Below are 19,512 nucleotides of genomic sequence, written 5' to 3' on the forward strand. Positions count from 1 at the left end.
ATTTGTTTTTTTGGGATTGGCTAAACTTCACTTAGCATTATCTTCTCAAACTCCATCCATTTACCTGCAAATGCCATGATTTTATTCTCTTTTGTTGCTGAGTTATATTCCATTGTGTATATATGCCACATTTTTTCTACCCATTCACCTATTGAAGGGCACCTAGGTTGGTTCCACAGTTTAGCTATTGTGAATTGTGCTGCTATAAACATTGATGTGGCTGTGTCCCTGTAGTATGATGTTTTTAAGTCCTTTGAGGATAGACCAAGGAGAGGGATAGCTGGGTCAAATGGTGGTTCCATTCCCAATTTTCCAAGAAATCTTCATACTGCTTTCCATATTGGCTGCATCAATTTGCAGTCCCACCAGTAGTGTATGAATGTACCATTTTCCCCCACATCCTCGCCAACACTTACTGTTGTTTGTATGCATAATAGCTGCCATTCTGACTAAAGCGAGATGAAATCTTAGAGTGATTTTGATTTGCATTTCTCTAATTGCTGGTGATGCCGAACATTTTTTCATGTATTTGTTGATTGATTGTGCATCATCTTTTGAGAAGTGTTTCTTCAGGTCCTTGGCCCATTTATTGATTGGGTTATTTGTTTTTTATTATTTGTATTCTTGATTACTGCCATTCTCAGTGGTGTGAGATGAAATCTGTGTAGTTTTGATTTGCATTTCCATTATTGCTAATGATGTGAATATTTTTTCATGTATTTATTGGCCATTTGTATTTCTTCTTTTGAGAAGCATCTGTTTAATTCATTTGCCAACTTGTTAATTTATTTTATTTTTTTTTATTTGATTTTTTGGTGTGATTTTTTTTTAGTTCTTTATATATTCTAGCTATTAATCCTCTGTCAGGAGAGTAACTAGCAAAGATTTTCTTCCATTCTGTGGGCGCTGTCTTCATATTCCTAATTATTTCCTTCTTTGAATATACTTTATTTATTGAAGGGTATGATAGTTCATTTATTTATTTATTTAAATCTTCTTAGTTGAGGATGGACACAATACCTTTAATGTGTTTATTTTTTTAAGTGGTGCTGAGGCTCAAACCTAATGCCTCATGCATGCCAGGCAAGTGCACTACTGAGCCACAACCCCAGCCCCAGTTTATTTGTAAAAACTGTACCACACTGATCATGATGACCAGCATACACGTGATAAATGCTTTTCTTTATTAACATTGCTGTATTTTTGTATACCGAAATGTTTTAATAGGACCAAGAATGTTAAGAAAATAAAAATCTTAGATGAAAGTGGACACTAATGATTCTGGTGTTCTAAGCCACAGAATTAACTTAAACCTCCTATGAATCAGAGGCATTATGTTATTTAGTTATGAAGAACAAAAGTTCTCTTAGAAGTAGGAAGCATGAGCTGGAGTTGTAGCTCAGTTCTAGAACACTACCACGTATGAGACACTGAGTTAGATTCTCAGCATCAAATAAAAACATTTATTTTTATCTACAACTAAAAAAAATTAAAAGAAGTAGGCAGTATGAATTTATACTTTTAGCTTTATTTTTTGTTTTAATAATTTAAGCTATGTCCTTGGCTAAACATAATCATACAAAGATACCCTAGAAAATTTCCATACTACCATTGTACAAGTTTAGTTGCATAAACTGTAATTCATGTCTAGATTACTTATAAAACCTAATATCATGTACATGCTGTGTAAATAGTTGTAATACTATATTGTTTAGAGATTTTCAATCTGGAGTTGAATCCAAGTAGGTGGAACTTGTGGATATGGAGGGCTGACTGTGATTTTGTTTATAGGACATGGCCAGAACAGGCAAATATCTAGAAATTGAAAGTAGACATAGTCAGGAACTCAGGGTTGGGCCAGGATAGGGAGTAACTGTTAATGGACATAGGATAATTTAGGGGTGGGGGGTTGCTGAAAATGTTCTAAAATTATTATATGGTAATGATAGTACAACTTTGTGCATAAACTAAAAACCACTGAATTTTACACTCTCCATGGGTGAACTGTGTGGTATTTGAATTATATATCAATAAAGCTGTTAAAAGGAAAAAATGCATATATAGTGGTGTTTGATATTGCCAAATTCTCATCTAGGAATGTTACATTAATTTACATTCCCACCAGCAATGTATAAGTGTGTTTTATTTCCCACAGTTTTGCAATAGAATGTTATTTTAATTTTCACATTCTTACTTTAATTTTAATTTCAATGTGAATTTGAACATTTTTTTGGTGGGGGTGTCCACAGGGGATGGAACCCAAGGCCTCACATATGCAAGACAAGTACTTTATATTGAGATATCCTGGCCTTTAATAAAAAAAATAATAATAATTTGAAGACAGGGTCTCACTGCAACCAGGCTGGTTTTCAAAATCCTCCTCTGCCTGAGCCTCTGCCCATTAAACAACAGCTTCTCTTTCCTTCCTCCCCTGAGCCTTGGCAACCATCATTATACATGGCTGTGTCTGATTTTTACTACTCCAACTACCTCATATAAGTGGAACCATAAAGCATTTGTCCTTTTGGCAACTGGCTTATTTCATTTAACATAAATGTCCTCGAGTTTTATGCCTGTTGTAGGATATTGCAGGATTTCCTTTCTTTTCAAGGCTGAATCATATGCCCATGTATGGATATATACTGTACCATGTGCTACTTATCCATTCACCTGTTGATGGACATTTGAGTTGTTTCAGGTTTTAGATACTATGAATAATGTTGCTGTGAACATGGATGTATAGGTATTTCTTTGAGACCCTGCTTTCTCTGTTCTTTTGGTTGTACATTCAGCAGTGGAATTGATGGATCATATGACAATTCTGTTTTAAAAAAATTTTTTTGTAGTTGTAGATGGATGCCTTTATTTTATTTTTATGTGGTGCTAAGTATTGAACCCAGTGCCTCACACATGCTAGGCAAGCTCTCTAATACTGAACCCCAGCCCCAGCCCGACAATTCTATTTTTAACTTTTTGAAGAACCACCATACTGTTTTCCTCCACAGATATACCATTTTATATTACTACTGATAGTACCTAAGGTATCCAGTTTCTCCACATCCTTTCCAACCTTTGATATTTTCTGTATTTTTGATGCTGTGTGGATGGTATCTCATTGTAGTTTGACTCCCATTTTCCTAAAGATTAGTGATGCTTGTAGGCTGTTTGGTTATCTTTGGAAAGATGTGTTCAAGTTATTTGATCTTTTTTTTGGTACCAGGAATTGAGGGACACTCAACCACTGAGCCATATCCCCAGCACCTTTTTATACTTTATTTAGAGACAAGAGTTTCCCCAAGTTGCTTAGGGCCTAAGTCGCTGAGGCTGGCTTTGAACTTGGGATCCTCCTGCCTCAGCCTCCCAGGATGCTGCGATTACAGGCATGCAGCCACCACACCTGGCTTCTTCTGTTTTTGAATTGGGTTTTGTTGGTGGTGGTGGTTGTTGAGTTTTAGTTCTCTATTTTGGATATAAATTGCTTATCAGATACATGATTTGCATTGTGTGCGTTTCCTTTTTAATCTGTGGATAGTGTTCTCTCTCTCTCTCTCTCTCTCTCTTTCTTTCTTTCTTTCTTTTGATACTAGGGATTGACCCCAGCCGTGCTTTACCACTGAGCCTCATCCTCAGCCCTTTTTATTTTTATTATTTATTTATTTATTTGTTTGTGGTGTGGAAGTTTGAAACCAGGGCCTTAAGCATGCAAGGCAAGCACTTTACCAACTTAGTTTTATGTCCAGTCCCTTTATATTTTTTTGAGACAGGGTCTTACTAAGATGCCTAGAGCCTCACTGAATTGCTGAGGATGTTCTCAACTTGGGATACTCTGGTCTCAGCCTCCTGAGTTGCTGGGATTACAGGCATGTGCCACAGTGCCTGGCTGACTATGGATAGTGTCTAGTGTCTATTGATATTCAAAATTTAAAATTTTTATGAAATTTAATTTTTAAAAAAAATGTTAGTTGTAGATGGACACAATATACCTTTATTTTATTTATTTTTATATGGTGCTGAGGATCAAACCCAGTGCCTCACACATGCTAGGCAAGCGTTCTGCCACTGAGCTACAGCCCCGAAATTTAATTTGTCTATTTTTTTCTTTTGTTGCCTGTGCTTTTAGGGTCATATCCAAGAAATTATTTTCAAATTCAGAATTGTGAAGTTTTGCCCTTTAAATGTTTTACTGTTTTAGATTTTACACTTAGATTCTTGATATAGTTTTGCTTTAGTTTTTGTTTATGCTATTAGGTAAGGATCCGTCTTTGGTTTTTTGCACATGGATGTTTGGTTTTCTGAGTACCATTGTTGAAAAAGAAAAGATGCTTCTTTTCTTATTGGGTGGTCTTGGCATACTTTTCAGCCATTTTTTAACTTTTTGAGGCATTATCTCTGGGCACTGTGATCTTTGCCATTGGTCTATATGTCTGTCCTTATGTCCAAACCATTCTGTTTTGATGACTACAGCTGTGTAGTAAGGAAGTGTGAACCCTTTGGCTTTGTTCTTTTTCTCGATTGTTTTGGCTCTGTGGTGTTTCTTGAGATTTCCTTTGAATGGTAGGATGGGTTTTACATTTCTTTTTTCATTTTTAATAATGCATTATAATTATACATAGAGTGGGATTCATCATGTCATAGTCATATATATACTTAACATAAATGATCAATCACATTCCTCTTTACTTTCCCTTTCCTTTTCTTCCCTCCCCCAATCTGCTTGCTCTACCCTATTGATCCCCCTTCTATTTCTGCAAAAATGATTACTGTAATTTTGATACGGATTGTATTGAATTCATGGATCACTTTGTGTAATATTGATATCTTAACAATATTTTCTTTTAGTCCATAAAAGACTAAATTTTATGGATTGTATTTCTATTTATTTATGTCTTCAATTTCTTTCAGCAATGTTTACTGTTTGCATTGCATAAATATTTCACTTCTTTACCTCATAGTATATTCTTTTTTGTTGGTCTTATAAATAGATGTCTCTTGTAATTTTCTTTCAGATTCTTTGTTGTTATTATATAGAAATACAATTGATAATTTTTTTAAAAAAATTCTGCTTGTTTTATTTTACTTGATTTTTTTTTTTTTTTTTTTTTTTTTTGGTACCAAGGATTGAACCCAGGGGCATTGAACCACTGATCCACATTCCCAGCCTTTAAAATAAATAAATAAATATATATATATATATATTTTTTTTTTTTTTTTTTTTTTTATTTTGAGACAGGGTCTCTCTTCTAAGTTACTTAGAGCCTTGCTAAGCTGCTAAGGCTGGGTTTGAATTTGTAGCCCTCCGGCCTCAGCTTCCTGAGCTGATGGGATTACAGGTGTACATATGATGCCAGGTAATCCTACTACTTTACTGAATTCATTTCTTAGTTCTGATATTTTTTTATTACTTGTTCTAGTTGTTTTGCATAATCTTTATGCTTTTGTACTTATGAAATCATATTTTCAAATGGATAATTTTACTTTCTCCTTTCCAATTTAGATGCCTTTCATTCTTTTTCTTGCTTAATTGCTTTGACAAATACATCTAGTACTTTGTTGACCACAGGTGGCAAAAGTGGGTATCCTTGCTTGTTCCTGATCTTAGAGCAAAAGCTTTCTGTCTTTTAAGACTAAGAATGATGTTCACTATGGATTTTTCATGTGTAGATTTTATTATGTTTAGGTAAACTATTCTTAATTTGTTGAGTATTTTTATCTTGAAAAAGTATTGAGTTTGTCATCTGCTTCCTCTTTGTTCTGTTAATGTGGTGAATCACATTAATTGATTAAAAAAATTTACTTTAGTTGTAGATGGACCTGTATTTTTTATTTGTTTATTTTTATGTGGTGCCAGGGATTGAACCCAGTGCCTCACACATGCTAGGTAAGTGCTTTACCACTGAACCACAACCCTGGCCCCACATTAATTGATTTTTGTGTGTTGAATAATCCTTGCCTTCCAGGAATAAATCTCACTTGGTTATGGTGTATAAACCTTTGGTTGTTTAAGGGTGTGTTGTTTAATTTCCACAGTTTACTGAATTTTCCACTTTCCCTTCTGTCAAAATCATTTCTAATTTCATCCTGTTATCAGAGAAACTTCATATGGTACCTGTTCTTTTAAAAATATGTTGAGACTTAATATGTGATCTAACATATGGCCTGTACTTAAGAATTTCCCATGTGCACTTGAGAACAATGTGTATTCTGTTATTGGAAGGAGTGTTTTATATGTGATTTTCAAGTCTTGTTGTATTAATGTATTATTTAGGTCATTTCTTATTTTGTCTTATTGTTTTATCCATTTGAGAGGGGGCTATTTGAAGTTTCCAACTATTGTAGAATTCTCTATATCTCCCTTCAGTTCTGTGTTTTGTTTTTTTGTACTAGGAATTTAATCCAGGGGTACTTCACCACTGAGCCACTCCCCAGACCTTTTTAATATTTTGAGACAGGATCTTACTAAGTTGCTTAGGGCCTTGGTAGGTTGCTGAGGCTATTCTCAAACTTTCTGTCCTCCCATTTAGCCTCTTGCTGAGATTATAGGCATGTGACACCTCACCTGGCCACTTCTATTTTTGTTTCATATATTTTTGGTGATCTGTCATCTTGTCTAAATATTTGTAATTGTTATGTTTTCTTGTAATATAGAACCTGTAATTAATGCTTAATGTCCTTTTCTTCTTTTTTGGGGGGGGAGGGGATGACCAGGAATTGAACTCCGGCACTTCCCTAGAGACAGCGTCTCACTGAGTTGCTTAGGGCCTCACCCTTTCTGAAGCTAGCTTTGAACTTGCGATCCTCCTGTCTCAGCCTCCTGAGCTACTGGGATTACAGGTGTGCACCACTGCTCCTGGTTCTTGTTACATATATTTTATAATGATTTTCTTTGAAGTTGCTATGGGAATTACATTGAGCACTAAATGCACTTGATTTGAATTTGTACACATTAAGTTCAATAACATAAAAATGATATACAGTTCTCGCCTCAGCTGTTAGTGTCACATGATTTCATCTTTTTTTTTAAAGAGAGAGAGAGAGAGAATTTTTAATATTTATTTATTTTTTTAGTTTTAGGTGGACACAACATCTTTGTTTGTATGTGGTGCTGAGGATCGAACCCGGGCCGCACGCATGCCAGGCAAGCGCGCTACCGCTTGAGCCACATCCCAGCCCCTGATTTCATCTTTATACATTGTGTGTCCAACATAAGCTAATAATTTATGTAGAAAATAGCCAGGTGTGTTGTGTATGCCTGTAATCCCAGCAACTTGGGAGGCTGAGGCAGGAGGATTACAAGTTCAAAGTTAGCCTCAGCAATTTAACCAGGATGTAACTTAACAAGACCCTGTCTCAAAATAAAAAGGGCTGGGGATGTGGATCAGTCATAAAGCACCCCTGGGTTTAATCCCTAGTACATTAAAAAAAAAAAAAAAAGTAGAAAATAAAGTGTGTAGTTTAAACCAAAGTTATAATAATGTTGGCTTTTAGACTAATTTTTTTTAAAGGTGTTAATATTTTAATTATATAGGAAACAAAAAAGTAAATGCAAACCATCTTTACAGTAATACTTTTTATAATTGCCCATATATCTTTTTATTGAGATCCTTATTTCTTTTTATAGTTCTGAGTTACTGTCTAGTGTCATCTCATTTCACGTTGTTGGATGTCGTTAGCATTTCTTTTTCTTTTTTTTCTTTTTTTTAATTAATTTTTATTGTTGGTTGTTCAAAACATTACATAGTTCTTGATATATCATATTTCACACTTTGATTCAAGTGGGATATGAACACCCATTTTTACCCCGTATACAGATTGCAGAATCACATCAGTTGCACATCCATTGATTTACATATTGCCATACTAGTGTCTGTTGTATTCTGCTGCCTTTCCTATCCTCTACTATCCCCCCTCCCCCCCTCCCCTCCCCTGTCGTTAGCGTTTCATGCAGTATAGGTCTGCTGGTAATTGACCCTTTGTTTCCCTGAGAATGTCCTAATTTCTTGTTCACTGTGTGTGTGTGTGTGTGTGTGTGTGTGTGTGTGAGACACACACAGATGGAAACCAGGGCCTTCTGCATGCTGGCAAGTCCTCCAGTAGGCTATGTCCCTTTTCATTTTTTTGAGACAGGGTTTCACTCAGTTGCCCAGGCTAGCCTAGAACTTGTGATCCTCTTGCCTTAGCCTCCCAAGTAGTTGAGTTTACAAGTGTGAGCCACCATGCCTAGCTCTTCCCCACTTTTGATGGCTTGTTTTGCTAAATATAGGATTTGTTGTTGGCTGTCCCCCACAACCTCCCCGCCCTGTCCCCTCCTTTTAGCTCTTTGAATATATTAGCCCATGTCTCCTGACCTCCAGCGTTTCTGATGAGATGTTCTGCAGAGTATCCCCTGTATCTGACCAGTTGTTTCTCTCTTGCTGCCTTCAAAATTCTTTGTCTTTGATTTCATTTACATCTTGATGTGGGTCTTTAGTTTGTTTTACTTGGAGTTCATAAGTTTCTTTATTTAAGATTTTTTTTATGTTGATGGACCTTTATTTTATTCTTTTACTTATATGCAGTGCTGAGAATTGAACCCAGTGCCTCACACATGCTAGGCAAGTGCTGTACCACTGAGCCATAACCCCAGCCTAGAGTTCATGTTTCTTGTATGTTTGTCTTTCATCACATTTTGGAAACTAAGTTTTGTTTTTTTTTTTGGGCGGGGGTACAGGGGATTAAGCTCAGGGGCACTTGACTGCTGAACCACATCCCCAGTGTAATTTATATTTTATTTAGAGACAGTCTCACTGAGTTGCTTAGCACCTTGTTTTGTTTTTTTTAACTATATCTTTATGTGGTGCTGAAGATTGAACCCAGTGCCTCACACGTGCAAGGTAGGTGCTCTACCACTGAGCCCCAGCCCTAGCACCTTGCTTTTGCTGAGGCTGACTTTGACCTTGTGATCCTCCTGCCTCAGCCTCTTGAGCCGCTGGGATAACAGGCATGTGCCACCGTGCCTGGTACATTTGGGACGTTTTCAGCATTATTTCATCAAATATTCTCTCTGACTCTTTCCCATTTCTCCTGCTGGGACTCACAGTACATATATATGTTGATCCACTTGATGGTATTCTGCAGGTCCCCTAAACTCTGGTCACTTTTCTTCTTCTTTGTTTCTATTCCTCAGACTCAATAACACCCAGTTTCTTGTCTTCAAATTTTGTGACTCTTCTGCCTGCTCAAATCTTTCTTTGGATTGCTCTAGTGAATTTCTCATTTCGGTTATGCATTTTAGCTCCAGAATTTACATTTGATTTCTGTTTAGTTTTGTTTGTCTCTACTCATATTTACCCCCTTTCATATATCATTTTCTTGACTTTCTCCACATCTTCTTTTTCAATTTAATTTAATTTATTTTTTTGATATTGGGGATTTAACCCAAGGGTGCTTATCCAATGAACCACATCCCCAGCCCTTTTTCTTATTTATTTATTTATGGTACCAGAGATTGAACCTAGGGGTGCTTAATCATTGAGCTACATTCCCAGTCCTTTCTTATATTTTATTGGAGACAGGGTCTGGCTGTGTTCCTTAGAGCCTCACTAAATTGATGAGACTGGCTTTAAACTTGGGATACTCCTGCCTCAGCTTCTGAGCCACTGGGATTATAGGCTCCACATTGTCTTTTAGTTCTTTGAGAATTTTAAAGACAGTTGCTTTAAATCTTTGTCTAGTTGATCAGTCATCAGGTGTTTTTTTTCAGGGACAGTTTCTGCTGATTTTATGTTTGTCTCTTTGAATGGGCCAAGTTTTCCTGTTTCTTTTTGTGCCTTTTGAAAAATGGATAGTTGAATCTACTAATGTGATAACTCTGAACTCAGGTTTTACTTATGTGTCACATTTTTAGGAAGTCTTTCTCTGGCCACTCAATTTGAAATGGCAGACTTTCTCCCTGCTGAATGTTTCCTGTCCTTGTGGTTCATTTAGTTCCTTAACTTTTATCACCATCTATGAGCTGTACATATTTTGCTTATTTTCTCTCCTTTAACTGAAGTGTAAGATCCATAAGGAGAGGGTTTTTTTTTTTTCCTTTATTTGTTGCTGTACCCCTGGCAACTAAAATTGTCCTAGCTTCTGATATTGCTTAGTTATTATTTGTTAAAAACTGAATTAATGAATAGAGTGTTTGATTTTCCTGGAATAGATGCTTAATATTTATTTATACTCTATCTAATAATTTCACAAAGTAATAGAGATGAGAAATTTCCTAGTGGACAAATTAGAGCCCATGGGATTGGTTTAGACTGGAAGAGAGATTTGAGTGAAGTCATTTGCAAGTGAATGTATGGAACTGGAGGCTATCATGCTAAGTGAAATAAGGCAATCCCCAAAAGTCAAAGGTCCAATGTTTTCTCTGATATGCAGAAACTAATCCAAGATAAGGGGCGGGGTAGGAGAATTTAAAAAAAGAGAGAGGAAATAAAAAAGAGGGGAGAGGGAATTTCATTAAAATAGCGGAATGATCAGTAGAGTAGACAATGGAGATTGAGGAAGAAGAAGGGGAAGGAACGGAGAAGAACAGAACTTTTTGTATGTGCATGCATGGATGTGGCATAGTGGATCCTTGCATCAGGTGTATCCATAGGACACTAATTAAAAATAAACTTTGTAAGTTGTTGAAGAGGGATCAGTGAAGTAGAAGGAGGGGAGCTGAGGTGGGGAAGTGTGGAACAGCACATTAGGTTCCAGGCTATCGTAATTATGTCAAGGTGTATCCTGGTGTTGTGTCATAACTAAAAAGAGAAAAAAAAAAAAAAAAAAAGCCAGGTGTGGTGGTGCAAGTCTTTACCTAGTAGCTCAGTATTCTGAGGCAGGAGGATTACAGGTTCAAAGCTAGCCTCAGCAACTTTATGAGGCCCTTAGCAACTTAGTTGTCTCAAAAAGAGGTGAGGTATGGCTGTTTTTAGCCCAAGGTGGAACTTCCTTGGGTTCCTATCCCTGGATACACCCACCCCTCCAAAAAGAAGGGGGGGGGGAAGGGTATAAGGAATCAGAAGATAAAAGAACAAGGGATGGGATTCTGGAAACACCTACATGTAACGGTGGGAGCAGCACTGTCCTTAGACTTAGCATGTGGGAACTCTGCTTTAGGCCCTGTTGTTTAGAGATCCTTAGCAGGTTTTCCTCCAGTTACGTACCTCACCATAGCCTTAAGATGTTGAGGAGTCAAGGGACTAGTCTTATCTGGTCTCTTTCTTGGTCAAATTTTTAATTACTTGGATTCCAGAATTCTCTTCTTAGTATTCCTTCATAGGTACCTTCCCTAATTCTCTCCTCTGTCAACTGAACCACACAGTGTGTATGGTCTTCTCTAGGTCTAAGGGATGGCTAAGGAGCAGCTGTTTGCAGGCCTGTGACGGAAACCTTGGACATGTGGGGCTGGGATAACCACATGCTTACATCTAAGGACCCTGGTATGGAGTAGAACTGAAGGTGGAAGTGAAAAGGGACAGGGAAGGATGCAGGCCAGGGGAGTCATTATGACTTCCCAGGCCCCTACAGAACTTGAGGGAGTCTGAGAATTCAAAATCAGAACTTGGTCATTCACGTTGTTATAGAGTATGTTTGTCAAGATAGAAGGAAAGAATAATAATTTAGCAGCTTTTTAACTTGACCTATAACTTTAAAATATTTAGACATAGAATATAGGATTCCATTTATACTTTTGCCCCAAGCCCTTAAAAAGCAGGATTGGGCCTTCAAAAGAAAATGAAAAGGAGCAGAAAGGAAAAAGTAAGTTTAAGATAAAAGTTTTAAGGAGGGAAAGATAAACAGTGTCAAATGCTTCATAGGCATCAAGTCTTATGAAAAAATGTTTCCATTGGACTAGAAAAGCAGAATTGAGTAAAAAGTTCAGTTGACTGGGGTTAGAATGCAAAAAAAGGTGATTTCTTTCTAGGACTTTATCTGAGGATGGAAGAAACTAGAGCAGTAGTTGGAGGGGTAGGCAGGATATTCAAAGGAGGACTTTTCTATTTTAAAAATGAGGGGGTCTTTTAAATGTTTATATGTTGAATAAAAGGAGGCAGTGTTAAGTTAGAGGCTAAGGGAAAAGGGAATAATTGATGGGGCAAGGCTCAAGATTCACTGCATAGATTAACAGAAAGGAGGGGGTGTTTGAGGAGGTGGGTGTTTAGATGGTTATTGTTGCTAAGTCTGGGGAATTAGGTTGCAGGAAGATGACTTAAGTGATGGTCGTATATCATTCATATTGGGTTTAGGAGCTTGTTTTCTTTATTTAAAGTTGGATTTCATGTTCCTAAGCAGCAGGAGTTATGCTTACAGCCATTATTGAAATCCTGCTGTTGATTGAAATGTAGCTCATAATATGGGGTGTGGGCTACATGTATGTTGGGTGTGTCCTTAATCACTTGCTATTTAGTGGTGACTTAAAATTTTAAATTTGATAAAAAATTTTGATTTTACTCAACCTAGAAATAATTTTTTTTATCATGTTCAAATAAATGTCTGTCACCAAACTTTGGATATGATTTGTTTTAATAAATTTTTACTATCTAAATCATACTTATTTGGGCAAAATATTTTTTGGTAGGATTATATTAATACTCTCTTTTTTCCCCTCCCACTAGTAGTTCAAAGAACTGCTGGTTCAGGTTTTAGCTCTTGCCAAGTTGTGAAAATAGTGAAGGATGCTTAGACTACTTAATATTCGAATTGTAAGTAATTTTATTTTTACTATTACTATGTATATATTTAAGAAAACAGATTTTGAAATAGTCATTACCTTATATAACAACAACAAATGTCAGTATGATGGGACTGGAATTTATTTAGATTTTCTTAAGATATAAAAAAACTTCTTGTTTCATTTTGTTTGTGAGATTAAAAAAGAAGTCTGATGGTATTGAATCATTCTGAGGTAGTGAGATGAAATTTCTTTTTTTTTTCAGATATTTAATTTTATTGTAAAAGTTTATGGAAATTCTTTATCAGTTTATTTACATATATATGATGCAGTAGTCAAGTTTCATGTAAAGGCATAATATTAGGAATATATATTCTTTTCCATCTTAATATGCTTGTTTTTTTCTACATTCTTTAATTTTGACATATTCTGTTTCGACTGTTTTTTTCTATATGAAAAGCTTAATATATACAAAATCAAATAAGAGTAACTTAGGAATAGTTTGTTGAATAATTGCAGATGATACACACGAACATTTATTTCTGCAAGAGGAAAAAAAGCTTAAGAGGTTTGATAAAAGGTTGCTTGAAACAATTTGTTACGTTTTACTTTTGACTGTTAGCAAAACATTACCCCCCCAAAATAATAAAATAATAACAAAGGCATTCCAAATGTTTTCCCTTTTTTTGGGGGGTACCAGAGATTGAACCCAGAGGACTCGACCACTGAGCCACATACCCAGCCCTATTTTTTATTTTATTTAAAGACAGGATCTCACTGAGTTGCTTAGCGCCTCACTTTTGGTGAGGCTGGCTTTGAATTCTTGATCCTCCTGCCTCAGCCTCCCAAGCCTCTGTGATTACAGGCGTGTGCCACCATGCCCAGCTTGGTTTCACTATTTTATTTTTAAACTACTTTATTTGAAAGTATAAGAAACTCAAATTACTCTTAGAATTCTGTAGTATATGCAGTGTGAATACTAAATGAGAGTGCTGCTATAAGCAAAAAACAGTTCTAATTATGTTATTCAAACAAACAAACCAAATGAGCCAAAGGACACAATGCATATTTTAAAACTAACATTTTAATTTGTTAAATAGGTAAAAAGTTTTAGAAATAATCTCAGTCCAGCACATTTTATATATTCAATGCATAAAGTATTTTTAAAAATTTAATTAAGATGTAATAAAATTACATCTTGTAAATGGAGAAAGATGTAACATTTTATCTCCTGAAGTGTATAACCATATCATCTGTATACAATAGCTTCGTGAAAATTTATTCATCGAGTTCATGAACTTGAATTTAAACTCTTAAGATGTAGAATGCTCATTAGTGCCCTCTATTGACATAGAGATGTAGAAGCCTGTCCTCTTTTTCTTAGTTAAACCAGTGTTAGAAATTGAATTGCAAACTAAGTTATACTTTATATCTTTCCTGTGTATTTTTTTATAACTTTCAAATTCTTCCTTTTTTTAGGCTCTCTGGTTAATCATCTTTAGAAGACTGGATTTCTGGATAACTACTCTACTCCATCTCTATTGACTTTTAAAATATGATAATGCAAACTTATAACATTGGCAAACATCTGTGAACCTATAATTGCATTGATTCATAGAAGTTGAAGCTTCCTCAGGGAGTAAACAATGACATCAGCAGTGGTTGACAATGGAGGTTCTGTTTTGGAGCTTTCCAGCAATGGAGTAGAAAATCAAGAGGTTAGGCATCAATGTTTTACATTTCTATTTTGTTCATAGAAATCAATGTATGAACTGATTTTGAAATTAATTGAAAACAGGTATTTGAGGGTAGTAATGTAAAATGCATGAAATTGTATATGTACATGTCATGTATCCTCATATAATTTAAGTAATAGAAGTTGAAGAAGGTGCTGCAAGGCTGACTTGAATATTTGGAACCATGCGTATGTTAAAATGAGCTTGGAGGAAGAAAAAAATAGAACATTATAGTATTCATTGAGAGATAAATTTAAATTCTAAATAAAATTGATTATTTTGGATTATAGAGCATATAGAAATATACTGTTCCTAAATACCTAAATTAGGTTCATCTTTTTTAAAAATATTACTTTTAGTTGTTGATAGACCTTTATTTTTATTATTTATTTATATGTGGTGCTGAGAATTGAACCCAGTGCCTTACACATACGAAGCAAGCACTCTACCACTGAGCCACAGCCCCAATTAGATGTTTTAAAAATTTACCATCTTTGTTTCTTGATTATTCTAAGTCAGTGTGGCGATCAATCATATTTTAATCTAATATATGCATTTATGAATTTAGATAATTAAATCAAAAAAGAAATTCAGGTTTTGAATCATTAACACATTTGGTCATTTTCTTGTCATTGAGAATATTGAAGAATAAAAAGATGTGAGTTATGGGCTGGGCATGTATCTCAGTTGGTAGAGTGCTTGCCTAGCATTCATGAGGCCTTGGGTTCAATCCCCAGCACCACCAAAAAAAAAAAAAAAAAAAGTGAGTTAAAAATATAGACTTTTAGGTCTTGGCTTCTATTCTCACTGTTCAGTGAAAACTGAATATTGGAAGGGCACTAAGTCATAATAAAATAGCACTGTCATAATAATGGATCCGTATTTGGTTAGAGAGGAGGTAAGAAAATGAATGGTTTTCCTGAAAGTTTCTTTTCTCTATTTTTTTGTGAAAGATGCTATTGTTAGTGTTTGGTACCAACTTAATGGTATAATGGCATGCTTGAGAAACAGGTTAGGATATTGGAGGTGTATATTTTGGACTCTGGATTCTTTTAGTCGCTTGCTTTGTGTTTGTTGGGTCTTCCAAGTTCCAGATCTGTGATGGACACATTCATTGGGAAGGGGATAAAATGTTAGTGGACTTGCTGACTCCTAAATGTTCCCTTTGTTGTATTTGAATCTAAAACTGGTTCAAAGCCTATTAAGAGAAGCCACAGCTGTAGAACATACTTTATTCACACAATCAATTTGTTTTTTCCTATCTATGTGCATATGTACATAGATAGTATGTACACATAGACTATCTATGTGCATGCTTAATTCATTCATTTGTTCTTTGACAAGTATTAATTGATCATTTACTGTACATCAGAGAAACAAATTAGGAGTTTTTACACTTTGGATTATGATGGAATAACGGAGGCCAACATAAACAACTAGCAGAATAGCATATGAAAGCATATGAAACCATAGTTTGGAAACAGCTGGCAGTATTGAACTGTGCTTCCTGAGAGAAGAGAAGGGCGTCTCTTTGATTAAACTGGCTTACTGCCACTTTCCGGGCTACAGTGTCGGGAAAAGGGACCAAAGCAGATTGTAACTGTCTCACTCAAATAAGGAAACAAAAATGAAAATTTGGAGAGGCTAAAGTGACTCATTAGAGGAGTAGCGTATCCAAAAGGAAAAAAGTCCTCCCAGAGAAGCAACAGAACACTGCCCTGGGCTCCACTCATCCTTTGGCTTATTGCTCATTTGTTGAGATATAGGAAATACCATGAGGCCAGGTAAAGAATGACCAAAAAGGCATAATTCCAGTAATTTACTAAAAAATTTGAAATTCCTCAGGCCTGGGAGTCCTTGTTGAATGCCCCAGGGCATTTGTTAGAGATTCCAGAAGGGCTTTGTCTAGAATTAAGGATAGTCCAAACTTGCCTTAAAGGTTTAAAAATAGGCCTCAAAAGTTGATGTAGGGGTTGGGGATGTAAATCAGTGGTAGAGCACTTGTCTAGTATGCACGAGGCCTTGGATTTGATGCCCAGCTCCTCCTTCCCCTCAAAAAGTTGATCCATAAATATTTGGCATGACACTTAGCAGACACCAAAAAAAAAAATTTAACAATGTAAAGTTTTCGTGAAAGAACCAAATAAAACTTCTAGAGATGAAATACATACTGTCTGAAAAGAAAAATTTATTAGATAGGATTAAAAATAGCTTAGGTACCATAAAAGAAAGAAGAGGTCAGTAAATTTGAAGATAGCCATGGAAACTACATTAACAAATCAAAGAGAAAAGAAGAGGAAAATATCAAACAAAGGAACAGTAGCTAGCAGTGGGTTGCACGTCTAAGCCCAGCAGCTCAGGAGGCTGAGGCAGGAGGATCAAAAATTCAAAGCCAACCTAAGCAATTTAGCAAGACCCTGACTCTAAATAAAATATTTAAAAAGGCTAGAGGTGTGACTCAGTGGTTAAGTAACCCTAGGTTCAATCCCCAGTAGCCCCCTGAAAGAAGGAATAGAGACTCTATGTTATCTGGGACATCAGGCTGTCTTAAGATGCATGTAATCTGAATCCCAAAGTGAGAGAAGAGGGGAACCGAAGAAAATACATGAAGAAATAATGATTATACATTTCCCCAACTTGATTAAAAGAATAGACCTGTTGGACTGGGGTTGTGGCTCAGTGGCAGAGCTCTTGCGTAGCATGTGTAAGGCACTGGGTTTGATTCTCAGCTCTGCATAAAAAAACAAATAAAATAAACTTATAGGAAAAAGAAGAAGAACTAAGATAATCACTACAGATATGTTTGCTGAAACTATGCAAGTCAGAGAATAATGATATCTTTAAAATGCTGTAGGAATAAAACTGTCAACCTACAATTATATATCAAGAAGAAAACTCTTTTCAAGGATTTTTTTCCCCCAAACAAAATCTGAGAGAATTTATTGCCAACATATTTATCCTACAAGATATGTTTAAAATAAGTTCTTTAGGCAGAAGGTAAATGATACCATCTGGAAACTTCGATCTTCACAAAGGAATGAAAAGCACTGGAGAAATGGTTTACGTGTGGGCAAATTTAAAATTCTTTGGAAAATCAATTAGAAATGTTTATTGAAGGGGCTGGGGTTGTGGCTCAGCAGTATAGCACTTGCCTAGCACGTGTGAGGTGCTGGGTTCAATCCTTAGCACAACATAAAAATAAATAAATAAAATAAAGGTATTGTGTCCAACCAGAACTTTAATAAATAAATAAATAATAAAAATATTTTTAAATTTTTTTTTAATATTTATTTTTTAATTTTCTGCGGACACAACATCTTTGTTTGTATGTGGTGCTGAGGATCGAACCCAGGCCGCACGCATGCCAGGCGAGCGCGCTAACGCTCGAGCCACATCCCCAGCCCCAATAAAAATATTTAAAAAAATGTTTATTGTAGTAAAAACACTCAATATGGTATTGACCCTAACATTTTTAAGTGTATAAAATGACTTTTACTTTTTTGAAAAAGTTAATTATTCAAGGCAAAAATAAAAACAATGGAGTTTATAATGTGAAGAAGTAAATATATTACAGTAGACTGAAAGATTGAGAGGAGAGAATTGGATACTATTATAACTTTTATTAAACATAAAGTAGCATTCTATTTGTAGGTCAACTGATAAGTTAGGAAGCATAATGTAAAATCTAAAGCAACCACTAAGAAATAAAGCAAAGAAACAAGGTTTGAAATGAAATTGGTAACAAAAAACACTCAGTTCAGTGAACAAAAAACAAGGTGGTAGATTTAAACCCAGTTTTATTGATATTAAATATAAATATTCTAAATATTCCAGTCAAAAGGTAAATATCAGATTGGGTTTTATAAAAAAGCCACATCTATTTATGATTCATATAAGAAATTCATTTTAAGAATAACAACTGTTTAAAAGTAAAAGAATAAAGCAGTATGCAGTGGCACACGCCTGTAATCCCAGCAACTCAGGAGGCTGAGGCAAGGAGAATTGTAAGTTCTAAGTCAACCTCAGCAACTTAGCCAGACTCTGTCTCCAAAGTAAAATTTCAAAAGGGGCTGGAGATGCAGCTCAGTGGTAGAACACCCTTGGGTTCAACCCTCAGTACCACCAAAAATGTAAAAATATACAAATAGATACATATTATATAAATATTAATCATTAAAAAACATGGATTTCACTACCAGGGATAATGAATTTATCATAAATAATAAAAGAATCTTTAAGCATGAACTGACCAAACTGAAATAAAAAATAGATAAATCCACATATTAGTTGATTATGTTGCAGCATACCTTTCTCTGTAATTGATAGAATAAATATACACAAAGTCAATAAGGCTTTAGAAGATTTGAATGACATTATCATCTTACTTCATCTATTGGATATTTATGGACTCTGCCCAACTGTAGCAGGAATACACATTTATTTCAAGCTTACATGGTCAATTAACCAATATATGTTGGCTATAAAACAAATCTCAGTGATTGAAATGATATGGAGAAAATTATCTGACCAAAAGGGAATTTAAGTAGAAATTAGCAACAGAAAAATACTTGTAAAAATCTTTGACTATTTGGATATTAAGTAGTTTACTTTATGTATCTCAAGAGTTAAAGTATAAATCATGGGCCAGGCGTGGTAGTGCATGCCTGTAATTCTAGCAACTTGGAGGCTGAGGCAGGAGGATCATGAGTTCAAAGCCAGTTTCAGCAATTTAGTAAGGCCCTAAGCAACTTGGCAAGACCCTGTCTCAAAATGAAACAAAAAGGGCTAGGGATGTGAATCAGTGGTTAAGTGCCCCTGGGTTCAATCCCTAGTACCAAAAAAAAAAAAAAAAAAAAAAAAAAAGAAAAGAATAAACCACAAGAAAGAAAATTAGAAAATGAGAACTATCCAAATTTGAGGGATGAATTAAAAAATTTGAGGGATTTAACTAAAGCAGTACTTAGCTACTGTGCTTAAGGACAAAGTTGAAAGGCTTATATATCTGACTTGAAGACTTACTAAAAGCACCACTGATCGAGAGGGTATGGTACAGAGGTAAGATGTGGTTCAGTGGAGCATAATATAGGCCCACAC

General features: G+C 35.4%; 1 protein-coding gene across 9 annotated transcripts in view; it reads left to right on the forward strand.

Moving 5' to 3' along the window:
* Nucleotides 1-19,512, forward strand: part of Elf2 (E74 like ETS transcription factor 2) — a 103,420-nt gene that overhangs the window by 20,310 nt on the left and 63,598 nt on the right. For 4 of the 9 annotated variants that reach the window (XM_076864111.2, XM_076864107.2, XM_076864110.2 and 1 more), the window contains exons 2-3: nt 12,627-12,713; nt 14,162-14,400. In XM_076864111.2, coding sequence (XP_076720226.1) covers nt 14,329-14,400 — 72 coding nt within the window. In that variant the 5' untranslated portion in view covers nt 12,627-12,713; nt 14,162-14,328. Of the gene's footprint in view, nt 1-5,252; nt 5,349-5,799; nt 5,879-8,061; nt 11,770-12,626; nt 12,714-14,161; nt 14,401-19,512 lie in introns of those variants that run through there. The other 5 variants (XM_076864108.2, XM_076864106.2, XM_076864109.2 and 2 more) reach the window with 5 other exon arrangements.

The sequence above is a fragment of the Callospermophilus lateralis genome, chromosome 8 (assembly GCF_048772815.1).
Source record: "Callospermophilus lateralis isolate mCalLat2 chromosome 8, mCalLat2.hap1, whole genome shotgun sequence".
Taxonomy (NCBI): Eukaryota; Metazoa; Chordata; class Mammalia; order Rodentia; family Sciuridae; genus Callospermophilus; species Callospermophilus lateralis.